Source organism: Oncorhynchus masou, unplaced genomic scaffold, assembly GCF_036934945.1.
Source record: "Oncorhynchus masou masou isolate Uvic2021 unplaced genomic scaffold, UVic_Omas_1.1 unplaced_scaffold_984, whole genome shotgun sequence".
In the NCBI taxonomy this organism is placed as follows: Eukaryota; Metazoa; Chordata; class Actinopteri; order Salmoniformes; family Salmonidae; genus Oncorhynchus; species Oncorhynchus masou.
In genome coordinates this window covers 132946-148772 of record NW_027016357.1, presented here as the reverse complement: position 1 = coordinate 148772, position 15827 = coordinate 132946, and the positions used below count along the sequence as shown (strand labels likewise).

Sequence of the window (15827 nt, the reverse complement as noted above, 5' to 3'; positions counted from 1 at the left end):
CCTCATGGTGGGTGTAGGGTTTAGGCCTGGTTGGAGCAACCTCATGATGGTATTAGGGTTTAGGCCTGGTTGGAGCAACCTCATGATGGGTGTAGGGTTTAGGCCTGGTTGGAGCAACCTCATGATGGGTGTAGGGTTTAGGCCTGGTTGGAGCAACCTCATGATGGGTATAGGGTTTAGGCCTGGTTGGAGCAACCTCATGATGGGTGTAGGGTTTAGGCCTGGTTGGAGCAACCTCATGATGGGTGTAGGGTTTAGGCCTGGTTGGAGCAACCTCATGGTGGGTGTAGGGTTTAGGCCTGGTTGGAGCAACCTCATGATGGTATTAGGGTTTAGGCCTGGTTGGAGCAACCTCATGATGGGTGTAGGGTTTAGGCCTGGTTGGAGCAACCTCATGATGGGTGTAGGGTTTAGGCCTGGTTGGAGCAACCTCATGATGGGTGTAGGGTTTAGGCCTGGTTGGAGCAACCTCATGATGGGTGTAGGGTTTAGGCCTGGTTGGAGCAACCTCATGATGGGTGTAGGGTTTAGGCCTGGTTGGAGCAACCTCATGATGGGTGTAGGGTTTAGGCCTGGTTGGAGCAACCTCATGATGGGTGTAGGGTTTAGGCCTGGTTGGAGCAACCTCATGATGGGTGTAGGGTTTAGGCCTGGTTGGAGCAACCTCATGATGGGTGTAGGGTTTAGGCCTGGTTGGAGCAACCTCATGATGGGTGTAGGGTTTAGGCCTGGTTGGAGCAACCTCATGATGGGTGTAGGGTTTAGGCCTGGTTGGAGCAACCTCATGATGGGTGTAGGGTTTAGGCCTGGTTGGAGCAACCTCATGATGGGTATAGGGTTTAGGCCTGGTTGGAGCAACCTCATGATGGGTGTAGGGTTTAGGCCTGGTTGGAGCAACCTCATGATGGGTGTAGGGTTTAGGCCTGGTTGGAGCAACCTCATGGTGGGTGTAGGGTTTAGGCCTGGTTGTAGCAACCTCATGATGGGTATAGGGTTTAGGCCTGGTTGGAGCAACCTCATGATGGGTATAGGGTTTAGGCCTGGTTGGAGCAACCTCATGGTGGGTGTAGGGTTTAGGCCTGGTTGGAGCAACCTCATGGTGGGTGTAGGGTTTAGGCCTGGTTGTAGCAACCTCATGATGGGTATTAGGGTTTAGGCCTGGTTGGAGCAACCTCATGATGGGTATTAGGGTTTAGGCCTGGTTGGAGCAACCTCATGGTGGGTGTAGGGTTTAGGCCTGGTTGGAGCAACCTCATGATGGGTATAGGGTTTAGGCCTGGTTGTAGCAACCTCATGATGGGTATAGGGTTTAGGCCTGGTTGTAGCAACCTCATGATGGGTGTAGTGTTTAGGCCTGGTTGTAGCAACCTCATGGTGGGTGTAGGGTTTAGGCCTGGTTGTAGCAACCTCATGGTGGGTGTAGGGTTTAGGCCTGGTTGTAGCAACCTCATGATGGGTATAGGAACAATTAGAGTATCATATAGTATCCTAAACACTATCAATGTTATATTGAACTGGGTGAATGGAGTACGAATGACAGTCATCCAATATGCTGTAATGCTCATTTAAGAAAAGAGTTTAATCCTCCCTCGTCATAAACGGCACCAGCCGCCTCTGATGCAAACACATGTAGACAGAAAGTGGAAGCAAAGTGACCTGCAAGCTCTCACTCTGACTTCAAACTCTGATCTTGACCCAGTGCTTTCACTCTCCCCGCTCCACTCCCCTCTCCCCTCTCCCTCTCCCCGCTCCTCTCCCTCTCCCCGCTCCCTCTCCCCTCTCCTCTCCCTCTCCCCGCTCCTCTCCCCGCTCCTCTCCCTCTCCCCTCTCCCCCTCCCCTCTCCCTCTCCTCTCCCTCTCCCCTCTCCTCTCCCCTCTCCTCTCCCTCTCCCCTCTCCTCTCCCTCTCCCCTCTCCTCTCCCTCTCCCTCCTCTCCTCTCCCTCCCCCTCCTCCTCCCCTCCTCCCCTCCCTCTCCCTCTCCCTCCCCTCCCTCCTCCCCTCTCCTCTCCCTCTCCCCTCTCCTCTCCCTCTCCCCGCTCCTCTCCCGCTCCTCTCCCGCTCCTCTCCCGCTCCTCTCCCGCTCCTCTCCCGCTCCTTTCTCTCCTCCCCTTCTCCCCCCCTCTCTCTCCCTCTCTCCCTCTCATATACAACACTCAGTATAGTGAGATAAGAGTGTATCAGCCAACCCCAATGTGTTCTCTCAGTAGTGCCTGGTACAGATAGAAACAGGGGAGGAGAAGCAGAACAACCACTGGGGGGAAAAAGCAAGTTCAGAGAGAGAGAGAGATGGACAGCCTTGACTTGTTTGTTGAAACCCTGAAGTGAAAGCAGAAGAAAAGGCCTGCGTCCCAAAAGGCACCCTATTCCCTAAATACTGTAGTTCCCTATGGGCCCTGGTCAAAAGTAGTGCACTACATAGGGAATAGGGTGCCACTTGGAAAGGCTGTCATATGATCCTGAAACCCTCTGCTCTGGAGGCTCCTGGGATACTTTACGGTTTGGAGAAGGGGAAAAACACGATGAGGTGGAAGAAAAGAGAGGAGGTGTTTAGGAGAAGAGGAGGTGTTTAGGAGAAGAGGAGGTGTTTAGGAGAAGAGGAGGTGTTTAGGAGAAGAGGAGGTGTTTAGGAGAAGAGGAGGTGTTTAGGAGAAGAGGAGGTGTTTAGGAGAAGAGGAGGTGTTTAGGAGAAGAGGAGGTGTTTAGGAGAAGAGGAGGTGTTTAGGAGAAGAGGAGGTGTTTAGGAGAAGAGGAGGTGTTTAGGAGAAGAGGAGGTGTTTAGGAGAAGAGGAGGTGTTTAGGAGAAGAGGAGGTGTTTAGGAAGAGAAGTTTAGGAGAGGGAGGTGTTTAGGAGAAGAGGAGGTGTTTAGGAGAAGAGGAGGTGTTTAGGAGAAGAGGAGGTGTTTAGGAGAAGAGGAGGTGTTTAGGAGAAGAGGAGGTGTTTAGGAGAAGAGGAGGTGTTTAGGAGAAGAGGAGGTGTTTAGGAGAAGAGGAGGTGTTTAGGAGAAGAGGAGGTGTTTAGGAGAAGAGGAGGTGTTTAGGAGAAGAGGTGTTTAGGAGAAGAGGTGTTTAGGAGAAGAGGTGTTTAGGAGAAGAGGTGTTTAGGAGAAGAGGTGTTTAGGAGAAGAGGTGTTTAGGAGAAGAGGTGTTTAGGAGAAGAGGTGTTTAGGAGAAGAGGTGTTTAGGAGAAGAGGTGTTTAGGAGAAGAGGTGTTTAGGAGAAGAGGTGTTTAGGAGAAGAGGAGGTGTTTAGAAGAGGAGGTGTTTAGGAGAAGAGGAGGTGTTTAGGAGAAGAGGAGGTGTTTAGGAGAAGAGGAGGTGTTTAGGAGAAGAGGAGGTGTTTAGGAGAAGAGGAGGTGTTTAGGAGAAGAGGAGGTGTTTAGGAGAAGAGGAGGTGTTTAGGAGAAGAGGAGGTGTTTAGGAGAAGAGGAGGTGTTTAGGAGAAGAGGAGGTGTTTAGGAGAAGAGGAGGTGTTTAGGAGAAGAGGAGGTGTTTAGGAGAAGAGGAGGTGTTTAGGAGAAGAGGAGGTGTTTAGGAGAAGAGGAGGTGTTTAGGAGAAGAGGAGGTGTTTAGGAGAAGAGGAGGTGTTTAGGAGAAGAGGAGGTGTTTAGGAGAAGAGGAGGTGTTTAGGAGAAGAGGAGGTGTTTAGGAGAAGAGGAGGTGTTTAGGAGAAGAGGAGGTGTTTAGGAGAAGAGGAGGTGTTTAGGAGAAGAGGAGGTGTTTAGGAGAAGAGGAGGTGTTTAGGAGAAGAGGAGGTGTTTAGGAGAAGAGGAGGTGTTTAGGAGAAGAGGAGGTGTTTAGGAGAAGAGGAGGTGTTTAGGAGAAGAGGAGGTGTTTAGGAGAAGAGGAGGTGTTTAGGAGAAGAGGAGGTGTTTAGGAGAAGAGGAGGTGTTTAGGAGAAGAGGAGGTGTTTAGGAGAAGAAGGAGAGAGGTGTTTAGGAGAAGAGGAGGTGTTTAGGAGAAGAGGAGGTGTTTAGGAGAAGAGGAGGTGTTTAGGAGAAGAGGAGGTGTTTAGGAGAAGAGGAGGTGTTTAGGAGAAGAGGAGGTGTTTAGGAGAAGAGGAGGTGTTTAGGAGAAGAGGAGGTGTTTAGGAGAAGAGGAGGTGTTTAGGAGAAGAGGAGGTGTTTAGGAGAAGAGGAGGTGTTTAGGAGAAGAGGAGGTGTTTAGGAGAAGAGGAGGTGTTTAGGAGAAGAGGAGGTGTTTAGGAGAAGAGGAGGTGTTTAGGAGAAGAGGAGGTGTTTAGGAGAAGAGGAGGTGTTTAGGAGAAGAGGAGGTGTTTAGGAGAAGAGGAGGTGTTTAGGAGAAGAGGAGGTGTTTAGGAGAAGAGGAGGTGTTTAGGAGAAGAGGAGGTGTTTAGGAGAAGAGGAGGTGTTTAGGAGAAGAGGAGGTGTTTAGGAGAAGAGGAGGTGTTTAGGAGAAGAGGAGGTGTTTAGGAGAAGAGGAGGTGTTTAGGAGAAGAGGAGGTGTTTAGGAAGAAGAGGAGGTGTTTAGGAGAAGAGGAGGTGTTTAGGAGAAGAGGAGGTGTTTAGGAGAAGAGGAGGTGTTTAGGAGAAGAGGAGGTGTTTAGGAGAAGAGGAGGTGTTTAGGAGAAGAAGAGGTGTTTAGGAGAAGAAGAGGTGTTTAGGAGAAGAAGAGGTGTTTAGGAGAAGAAGAGGTGTTTAGGAGAAGAAGAGGTGTTTAGGAGAAGAAGAGGTGTTTAGGAGAAGAGGAGGGAGGAGTTGGGAGAGGAGGGGGAGTTAGGAGTAGTTAGGAGGGGAGGAGGAGGAGGGACTGTGCCTCTGTTCAGTGTCCGTATTGTGTTTTTCATTCTGATCTAAAAGACAGAAACTGATCCTAGATCAGCACTCCTAACTCCGAGAACCTTTTGTGAATGTGGGCCCTGGTCTGTGATTGGTTGGCTACGGTAGTGTGTTAAACTACTGATGGGTCTTCTGTAAGATGTGTGCAGCAATGTGTTTACGGCCTCTTTGAATGGCGACAGATGTCTGTCGCACACAGAGACGCACACAGAGACGCACACACAGACACACACACAAGGCCGTGCCTCAGCGACAGGTTAGTAGACAGCACTTTGTATTTGAGACAGAAACATCGATTTGATACGTTGTGTAAATTCTTTATGCTACTGAACTCGATGAAAGTATCTAGTGTGTTTTTATTAGCCAATGAGGTTGGAGACAAAACATTTTTAAAGAGATGACCCTTTATTCTCTCTGCTTTCACTTCGTCTTGGAGACGGAGGCCTGATCTCGTCCGGATATAATCACTCACTCGTTAATATTAGATAGTAGACTGTATATAGCCTCTCTACTATATTATTACTGTGTTATATAGCCCCTCTACTGTGTTATATAGCCCCTCTACTGTGTTATATAGCCCCTCTACTGTGTTATATAGCCCCTCTACTGTGTTATATAGCCCCTCTACTGTGTTATGTAGCCTCTCTACTGTGTTATGTAGCCTCTCTACTGTATTATAGCCTCTCTACTGTGTTACGTAGCCTCTCTACTGTGTTACGTATCCCCTCTACTGTGTTACGTAGCCCCTCTACTGTGTTACGTATCCCCTCTACTGTGTTATGTAGCCCCTCTACTGTGTTATGTAGCCCCTCTACTGTGTTACGTAGCCCCTCTACTGTGTTACGTAGCCCCTCTACTGTGTTACGTAGCCCCTCTACTGTGTTACGTAGCCCCTCTACTGTGTTACGTAGCCCCTCTACTGTGTTACGTAGCCCCTCTACTGTGTTATGTAGCCTCTACTGTATTATAGCCTCTCTACTGTGTTACGTAGCCCCTCTACTGTGTTACGTAGCCCCTCTACTGTGTTACGTAGCCCCTCTACTGTGTTACGTAGCCCCTCTATTGTGTTACATAGCCCCTCTACTGTGTTATATAGCCTCTCTACTGTGTTATATAGCCTCTCTTCTATATAATGTTCCAGCACTTAACAGACAAAGATAAATCACTGCCATAATGTCATAAACAGCAGCTTTGAGGTTAGTCTTGGAGACTTCATTTGATCTTAGTCACTGTGCCTTTCTGGATATGAGACATGCCCGCAAAGAGAAGAGACGCACCGCAAAGACAAATGACCACAAGCAGCGGAGGTCGCGGTGAGTTCACGCTCACCTGCCGGGTGGCGGTGAACGGTGGCGTTTTTAACAGAGAATTTTTGGAAAATGTAACAATTTGAGTTCAATATTGTGGTCGGGGGGCAATAGCCCGGACCCTCGCTGTTTTAGGTCTTTGGTCTTCGCAGGGTCTCTAGAACTTTTATATAGACCTGTGATTGATGAAGGGTAATTCCACGATAACAAAATGATGCTTAGACTCAGACTTTTCAAGTATAAGCTTTAAAAAATATATATATATTTTTATTTATATTTATTTATATATATTTATATTTATTTATTTTTATTATTTTTATTTATTTTTATTTATTTATTTATTTATTTATTATTATTTTTATTTATTTATTTGATTGCAACGTTGAACAAACCGAACAACATATACAGGAGGACTACTTTTGAACTATTTCCACTGAACATTTGTTTTACAAAAACACATTTACTCTTACAGAACGGTGCAGGTTGGGTTTGGTAACAGAATGACAAAAGATACTAGGTCATATTTCTTCATCTTAAAGAAGGCAAATAATATTTCTGCTAAAACTAAATATAAGAGCACTATTTTCTTGTCATCCAACAAATGTCAACGCCTGGAGTTTACTAAACGGTGTTGGCCCGGGATTTGGAACTGGTGCTTTCGTCCAATGAGATGGAAATAGAGCTCTTTGGCCAAGCGGTGGGTTTGGTTGTGGAAATGAGAATGAACCCCGAACCCACTGTAAAATACCTAGTGGTGGATCTTTGGTGTTTTGGGGATTTATTACTTCCATCGGTCCTGAGGCCGTTAAGGTAAACAGCACCATGAACTGTACCCAGTACCAGGACATTTTTGCCAAAAACTCTGGTTGCCTCTGACTGGTGACTAAAAGTTGTCCGCAAGTGGATCTCCCAGCGAGACAATAACCCCAAAAGCAACACATTTTAAAATCCACATAGAAATGAATCCACACAATCAACATTTTTCCAATGGCCGTCTCAGTCTCCAGACCTTGAGACACATTTGAAAAGCTGCGGTTTGAATTGAACAAGGACCAAGTTCGTAAACTCAGACGAAGGAGATCAATGTTCTGGACACATTCTGTTTGGAGGAATGGTCGAACATCTCTCCCAATGTGTTCTCAATCTCAGAAAACATTTTTTAGAAAAAGTCTCTGCCCTGATCCTCACAAAGTGAGCTATTGAAATGAAGGGAAGTGAATCTATTTGACCCCTAACTGTTTGAGTATAAGTACAAAATAATACAATATAGCTCAGTATTTTTTATTTATTTTATGCAGTTGTTTTTGCTCATGTTTATCAAGGGTGCAAATACTTTCTGAACCCACTTTATTTCTAATACCTTTTTTTAAAGGCCCAGTGCAGTCAAAAAACAGATATTCCTGTGTTTTTATGAGGTTGGAATAACACTGAAAATGTGAAAAATGTGTATAATAACGCCCTTTTTAATGTAAGAGCTGTTTTGAAAAGACCGCTTCACATGAATCAAAGTTGTTTTTACATCATTTCTACGAAATAAGTTGAACCCATATGGAATAGACATTGAATTGACGTCTGTGCCCAGTGGGTTCACTTTCATTTGTCACCCAATTTTGATATGCTCCTATGAAGTTCACATGTTGGTGCTCATGGGTCCTTTTACATGGAAATGCCCTTAACTTAACATCGAGGCAACGCTGCAGCTGGTGAAGTTGCAGTGTCTGGAGAATCCCTCATTCTTCACGGAGGTTTTACAAATAGCCTCCCTTTCTCTTATGGGCCCTGGTCAACAGTAGTGCGCTATATAGGGCCCTGGTCAACAGTAGTGTGCTATATAGGGCCCTGGTCAACAGTAGTGCGCTATATAGGGCCCTGGTCTAAAGGTAGTGCGCTATATAGGGCCTTGGTCTAAAGGTAGTGCGCTATATAGGGCCCTGGTCAACAGTAGTGCGCTATATAGGGCCCTGGTCAACAGTAGTGCGCTATATAGGGCCCTGGTCAACAGTAGTGCGCTATATAGGGCCCTGGTCAACAGTAGTGCACTATATAGGGCCCTGGTCAACAGTAGTGCACTATATAGGGCCCTGGTCTAAAGGTAGTGCGCTATATAGGGCCCTGGTCAACAGTAGTGCGCTATACAGGGCCCTGGTCAACAGTAGTGCGCTATACAGGGCCCTGGTCAACAGTAGTGCGCTATACAGGGCCCTGGTCAACAGTAGTGCGCTATATAGGGCCCTGGTCAACAGTAGTGCGCTATATAGGGCCCTGGTCAACAGTAGTGCGCTATACAGGGCCCTGGTCAACAGTAGTGCGCTATATAGGGCCCTGGTCAACAGTAGTGCGCTATATAGGGCCCTGGTCAACAGTAGTGCGCTATACAGGGCCCTGGTCAACAGTAGTGCGCTATACAGGGCCCTGGTCAACAGTAGTGCGCTATACAGGGCCCTGGTCAACAGTAGTGCGCTATACAGGGCCCTGGTCAACAGTAGTGCGCTATACAGGGCCCTGGTCAACAGTAGTGCGCTATACAGGGCCCTGGTCAACAGTAGTGCGCTATATAGGGCCCTGGTCAACAGTAGTGCGCTATATAGGGCCCTGGTCAACAGTAGTGCGCTATATAGGGCCCTGGTCAACAGTAGTGCGCTATATAGGGCCCTGGTCAACAGTAGTGCGCTATATAGGGCCCTGGTCTAAAGGTAGTGCGCTATATAGGGCCTTGGTCTAAAGGTAGTGCGCTATATAGGGCCCTGGTCTAAAGGTAGTGCGCTATATAGGGCCCTGGTCAACAGTAGTGCGCTATATAGGGCCCTGGTCAACAGTAGTGCGCTATATAGGGCCCTGGTCAACAGTAGTGCGCTATATAGGGCCCTGGTCAACAGTAGTGCACTATATAGGGCCCTGGTCTAAAGGTAGTGCGCTATATAGGGCCCTGGTCAACAGTAGTGCGCTATACAGGGCCCTGGTCAACAGTAGTGCGCTATACAGGGCCCTGGTCAACAGTAGTGCGCTATATAGGGCCCTGGTCAACAGTAGTGCGCTATATAGGGCCCTGGTCAACAGTAGTGCGCTATATAGGGCCCTGGTCAACAGTAGTGCGCTATATAGGGCCCTGGTTAACAGTAGTGCACTATACAGGGCCCTGGTCAACAGTAGTGCACTATACAGGGCCCTGGTCAACAGTAGTGCGCTATATAGGGCCCTGGTCAACAATAGTGCACTATATAGGGCCCTGGTCAACAGTAGTGCACTATATAGGGCCCTGGTCAACAGTAGTGCACTATATAGGGCCCTGGTCAACAGTAGTGCACTATATAGGGCCCTGGTCAACAGTAGTGCACTATATAGGGCCCTGGTCAACAGTAGTGCACTATATAGGGGATATGGTTGCATTTAGGATGCATCCTTGGTGTGCAAGTTGGTGTCCACTTCTATATTACAGCCCTGTCATGTTTTCCACTGTATGTGTCCCTGTGTTTTTAAACAGTATGTTGAGACCGTTTAGCCTGGTTTAACTGTCTGACTCACAGACCTCCTCTGTAACGACTGGCCCGTCTTGTGGCTGAAGGGGCTCTTTGAACACATCGTTAACATGGCAGTAAACTGGTCTTATGTTGACTAGTTAACATAATGGAACAGCCTTGTTTCACTATATATTCACGTTCGGGCCTCCTGGCTGTGGGACCGTTTTTAAGTCCGATGTTTGACCGGTGTTAGTTCGGTCCCGTGTTGGACCGGTGTTAGTTCGGTCCGATGTTTGACCGGTGTTAGTTCGGTCCGATGTTTGACCGGTGTTAGTTCGGTCCAATGTTGGTCGCGTGTTAGTTTGGTCCCATGTTGGACCGGTGTTAGTTCGGTCCCGTGTTGGACCGGTGTTAGTTCGGTCCCGTGTTGGACCGGTGTTAGTTCGGTCCCGTGTTGGACCGGTGTTAGTTCGGTCCCGTGTTGGACCGGTGTTAGTTCGGTCCCGTGTTGGACCGGTGTTAGTTCGGTCCCGTGTTGGACCGGTGTTAGTTCGGTCCCATGTTGGATTGGTGTTAGTTCGGTCCCATGTTGGACCGGTGTTAGTTCGGCACCCTGTTGGACCGGTGTTAGTTCGGCACCCTGTTTGACCGGTGTTAGTCCGGCACCCTGTTTGACCGGTGTTAGTCCGGCACCCTGTTTGACCGGTGTTAGTCCGGCACCCTGTTTGACCGGTGTTAGTCCGGCACCCTGTTTGACCGGTGTTAGTTCGGCCCCGTGTTGGACCGGTGTTAGTTCGGTCTAGTTAGCCGCCGTATCACCTCTTTGGTCTGCGTCCCCCATTTATTTCCCGCTCTTTTCCCCAAGCGGGCACTCGCACACTCCCTGTCATGGATTTGAAAGTATTCGATTGGTGTAAGAATTGGCTGGAGGGAGTGTCCAAGTGCACTTTTTTTTTTGAGAAGTGTGGAGAACCGGGATGTAGATTCTCTCTCCCTGACACCGGGTCGTTGTAATGACCGACATTATCTTAACTTCCTGGTCTATAATACTCTCCAGCTGTCAATGTGAGGTGGACTATGGCTAACCCATGCTGTTAACCCTCTATCATCTCTCTCTCTCTGTTACACCCTCTATCGTCTCTCGCTCTGTTACACCCTCTATTGTCTCTCGCTCTGTTACACCCTCTATTGTCTCTCGCTCTGTTACACCCTCTATCGTCTCTCGCTCTGTTACACCCTCTATCGTCTCTCGCTCTGTTACACCCTCTATCGTCTCTCGCTCTGTTACACCCTCTATCGTCTCAGCAGCTTAGCCAACAGGTCAGGGGGTTCCAGGCATCTGCCTCCTAGAGATCCAGGTACCTATCATCTCAGCAGCTTAGCCAACAGGTCAGGGGGTTCCAGGCATCTGTCTCCTAGAGATCCAGGTCTCTATCATCTCAGCAGCTTAGCCAACAGGTCAGGGGGTTCCAGGCATCTGTCTCCTAGAGATCCAGGTCTCTATCATCTCAGCAGCTTAGCCAGCAGGTCAGGGGGTTCCAGGCATCTGTCTCCTAGAGATCCAGGTCTCTATCATCTCAGCAGCTTAGCCAACAGGTCAGGGGGTTCCAGGCATCTGCCTCCTAGAGATCCAGGTACCTATCATCTCAGCAGCTTAGCCAGCAGGTCAGGGGGTTCCAGGCATCTGTCTCCTAGAGATCCAGGTCTCTATCATCTCAGCAGCTTAGCCAGCAGGTCAGGGGGTTCCAGGCATCTGTCTCCTAGAGATCCAGGTCTCTATCATCTCAGCAGCTTAGCCAGCAGGTCAGGGGGTTCCAGGCATCTGTCTCCTAGAGATCCTGGTCTCTATCATCTCAGCAGCTTAGCCAGCAGGTCAGGGGGTTCCAGGCATCTGTCTCCTAGAGATCCTGGTCTCTATCATCTCAGCAGCTTAGCCAGCAGGTCAGGGGGTTCCAGGCATCTGTCTCCTAGAGATCCAGGTCTCTATCATCTCAGCAGCTTAGCCAGCAGGTCAGGGGGTTCCAGGCGTCTGTCACCACGTATACTGTAGGCCTCTCACACCAGCAAATCCAGACACACACACACTTATGTGGATCATGTCCCCTCTGTACTTTGATGGCATCGTGTTAAACTCTTCAGTAGACCACAGGGATGTCTGACCTGACCTGTGATTTTTATCTTCATGGTCGTATTATATTAATGCTTTACGTACTCTTCAAATAAAGTTTGACTAAATATTTTGTATTCTGTTGTTGTTCACAGAGCGATCACAATGGGGAAAGGCTGCATGAAGGCAACCAAGTACTTCCTGTTCCTGTTCAATGTCCTCTTCTTCGTAAGTATCTTATTTCCCAGACACAGATGACATGCCAATACAGTGCAGGACCTCAGCCTCTCCTCTGAGTGGATGAAAACCGTGCATGACATAACAACCGTCTGACCGCCACGGCTCTATTGCCCTGCTGGACCGGGTTGAGGTCGAGTCGGTGGGAGGGAATGTGAACTCATCAACACACACCAACTACTCTCTGTCATCCTTTGTCTTCTTGTTTCACTCTCTCATTCTCTGACATCATTCACTCTCGCGCGCCCTTTAGCTCTCATGCCCTTTCTCTCTCTCTCTCTCATGCCCTTTCTCTCTCTCTCTCTCTCTCATGCCCTTTCTCTCTCTCTCTCTCTCATGCCCTTTCTCTCTCTCTCTCTCTCTCATGCCCTTTCTCTCTCTCTCTCTCTCTCTCTCTCATGCCCTTGCCCTCTCTCTCTCTCTCTCTCATGCCCTTTCTCTCTCTCTCTCTCTCTCATGCCCTTTCTCTCTCTCTCTCTCTCTGCTCTCTGCCCTTCTCTCTCTCTCTTTCTCTCTCTCTCTCTCTCTCTCATGCCCTTTCTCTCTCTCTCTCTCTCATGCCCTTTCTCTCTCTCTCTCTCTCTCATGCCCTTTCTCTCTCTCTCTCTCTCATGCCCTTTCTCTCTCTCTCATGCCCTTTCTCTCTCTCTCATGCCCTTTCTCTCTCTCTCTCTCTCTCATGCCCTTTCTCTCTCTCTCTCATGCCCTTTCTCTCTCTCTCTCTCTCTCATGCCCTTTCTCTCTCTCTCTCATGCCCTTTCTCTCTCTCTCTCTCTCATGCCCTTCTCTCTCTCTCTCTCTCTCATGCCCTTTCTCTCTCTCTCTCTCTCATGCCCTTTCTCTCTCTCTCTCTCATGCCCTTTCTCTCTCTCTCTCTCATGCCCTTTCTCTCTCTCTCTCTCATGCCCTTTCTCTCTCTCTCTCATGCCTTTCTTCTCTCTCTCTCTCATGCCCTTTTCTCTCTCTCTCTCATGCCCTTTCTCTCTCTCTCTCATGCCCTTTTCTCTCTCTCTCTCTCTCATGCCCTTTCTCTCTCTCTCTCATGCCCTTTCTCTCTCTCTCTCTCATGCCCTTTCTCTCTCTCTCATGCCCTTTCTCTCTCTCGCTCTCATGCCCTTTCTCTCTCTCTCTCTCTCTCTCATGCCCTTTCTCTCTCTCTCTCTCTCTCTCTCTCTCTCTCTCATGCCCCTCTCTCTCTCTCTCTCTCTCTCTCTCTCTCTCATGCCCCCTCTCTCTCTCTCTCTCTCTCTCTCTCATGCCCCTCTCTCTCTCTCTCTCTCTCTCTCTCATGCCCCTCTCTCTCTCTCTCTCTCTCATGCCCTTTTTCTCTCTCTCTCATGCCCTTTTTCTCTCTCTCATGCCCTTTCTCTCTCTCTCTCTCTCTCATGCCCTTTTTCTCTCTCATGCCCTTTTTCTCTCTCTCTCATGCCCTTTTTCTCTCTCTCTCATGCCCTTTTCTCTCTCATGCCCTTTCTCTCTCTCTGCCCTCTCATGCCCTTTCTCTCATGCCCTTTCTCTCTCTCTCATGCCCTTTCTCTCTCTCTCTCTCATGCCCTTTCTCTCTCTCTCTCTCTCATGCCCTTTCTCTCTCTCTCTCTCTCTCTCTCCTGCCCTTTCTCTCTCTCTCTCTCTCATGCCCTTTCTCTCTCTCTCTCTCTCTCTCTCTCTCTCTCTCATGCCCCCTCTCTCTCTCTCTCTCTCTCTCTCATGCCCCCTCTCTCTCATGCCCCCTCTCTCTCATGCCCTCTCTCTCTCTCTCTCTCATGCCCTTTCTCTCTCTCTCTCTCATGCCCTTTCTCTCTCTCTCTCTCATGCCCTTCTCTCTCTCTCTCTCTCTCATGCCCTTTCTCTCTCTCTCTCTCTCATGCCCTTTCTCTCTCTCTCCCTTTCTCTCTCTCTCTCTCTCTCTCTCTCTCTCTCATGCCCCCCTCTCTCTCTCTCTCTCTCTCTCTCTCTCTCTCATGCCCCCTCTCTCTCTCTCTCTCTCTCTCATGCCCCCTCTCTCTCTCTCTCTCTCTCTCTCTCATGCCCCCTCTCTCTCTCTCTCTCTCTCTCTCTCTCATGCCCCCTCTCTCTCTCTCTCTCTCTCATGCCCCTCTCTCTCTCTCTCTCTCTCTCTGCCCCCTCTCTCTCTCTCTCTCTCTCTCTCTCTCATGCCCCTCTCTCTCTCTCTCTCTCTCTCTCTCATGCCCCCCTCTCTCTCTCTCTCTCTCTCTCTCTCTCTCATGCCCCCTCTCTCTCTCTCTCTCTCTCTCTCTCTCTCATGCCCCCTCTCTCTCTCTCTCTCTCTCTCTCTCTCTCTCTCTCTCTCTCATGCCCCTCTCTCTCTCTCTCATGCCCCCTCTCGCTCTCTCTCTCTCTCTCTCTCTCTCTCTCATGCCCCCCTCTCTCTCTCTCTCTCATGCCCCCTCTCTCTCTCTCTCTCTGCCCCTCTCTCTCTCTCTCTCATGCCCTCTCCCTCTCTCTCTCTCATGCCCCCTCTCTCTCTCTCTCTCATGCCCTCTCCCTCTCTCTCTCTCATGCCCCTCTCTCTCTCTCTCATGCCCTCTCCCTCTCTCATGCTCTCTCTCTCATGCTCTCTCTCTCATGCCCACTCTCTCTCTCATGCCCCCCTCTCTCTCTCATGCCCCCTCTCTCTCTCTCTCATGCCCCCTCTCTCTCTCGCCCCCTCCCTCCATCCCTCTCTCCCTGGTTTCTTCATTAGAGAGCAGATTAAGTGATTGTGGCCTGGTTACCACGGAGATACTCATCCGCTCAATCCAAGGCTCCCACAACCCCCCTCTCTCTCTATCATGCATCATTCCCATCTCTGAACAGGGTCAATTAAAAGTCTGATCCAGAGCTTAAGGCTTTTAAGTTACACTGTGAATGTATGGTGTGATCTCACTACTAACAGGACTGATGTAGAGAAACTAGAATGGAACAGGACTGATGTAGAGAAACTAGAATGGAACAGGACTGATGTAGAGAAACATCACTACTAACAGGACTGATGTAGAGAAACTAGAATGGAACAGGACTGATGTAGAGAAACATCACTACTAACAGGACTGATGTAGAGAAACTAGAATGGAACAGGACTGATGTAGAGAAACATCACTACTAACAGGACTGAAGTAGAGAAACTAGAATGGAACAGGACTGATGTAGAGAAACATCACTACTAACAGGACTGATGTAGAGAAACATCACTACTAACAGGACTGATGTAGAGAAACTAGAATGGAACAGGACTGATGTAGAGAAACATCACTACTAACAGAACTGATGTAGAGAAACATCACTACTAACAGGACTGATGTAGAGAAACTAGAATGGAACAGGACTGATGTAGAGAAACATCACTACTCTCTCTGTCTCTTTCTCTCCCTCCGTCTCTCTCTCTCCCCATCTGCAGCTGTTTGGCGCCCTCATCATGGGGTTCGGACTGTGGGTCCTTCTGGACAATGAGAGCTTCATGGTCATCCTGCGTAAGTTTATCAAACTATACATACTAATGTGACAGTCATTTCACCAGAGGAAAGACAGTAATGTGGCAGTCATTTCACCAGAGGAAAGACAGTAATGTGGCAGTCATTTCACCAGAGGAAAGACAGTAATGTGGCAGTCATTTCACCAGAGGAAGGACAGTAATGTGGCAGTCATTTCACCAGAGGAAGGACAGTAATGTGGCAGTCATTTCACCAGAGGAAGGACAGTAATGTGGCAGTCATTTCACCAGAGGAAGGACAGTAACGTGGCAGTCATTTCACCAGAGGAAGGACAGTAACGTGGCAGTCATTTCACCAGAGGAAGGACAGTAACGTGGCAGTCATTTCACCAGAGGAAGGACAGTAACGTGGCAGTCATTTCACCAGAGGAAGGACAGTAACGTGGCAGTCATTTCACCAGAGGAAGGACAGTAACGTGGCAGTCATTTCAC

The 15827-nt window shown here is 48.8% G+C and overlaps 1 protein-coding gene across 1 annotated transcript in view; it reads left to right on the top strand.

Annotated features, from left to right (window-relative positions):
* The window catches only part of LOC135538570 (CD82 antigen-like), a 73593-nt gene that overhangs the window by 17315 nt on the left and 40451 nt on the right, over positions 1-15827 (top strand). The window contains exons 2-3 of the mRNA XM_064964461.1: positions 11824-11896; positions 15303-15375. Of these exons, the coding sequence (XP_064820533.1) occupies positions 11834-11896; positions 15303-15375 (136 nt within the window). The 5' untranslated portion in view covers positions 11824-11833. The remainder of the gene's footprint in view (positions 1-11823; positions 11897-15302; positions 15376-15827) is intronic.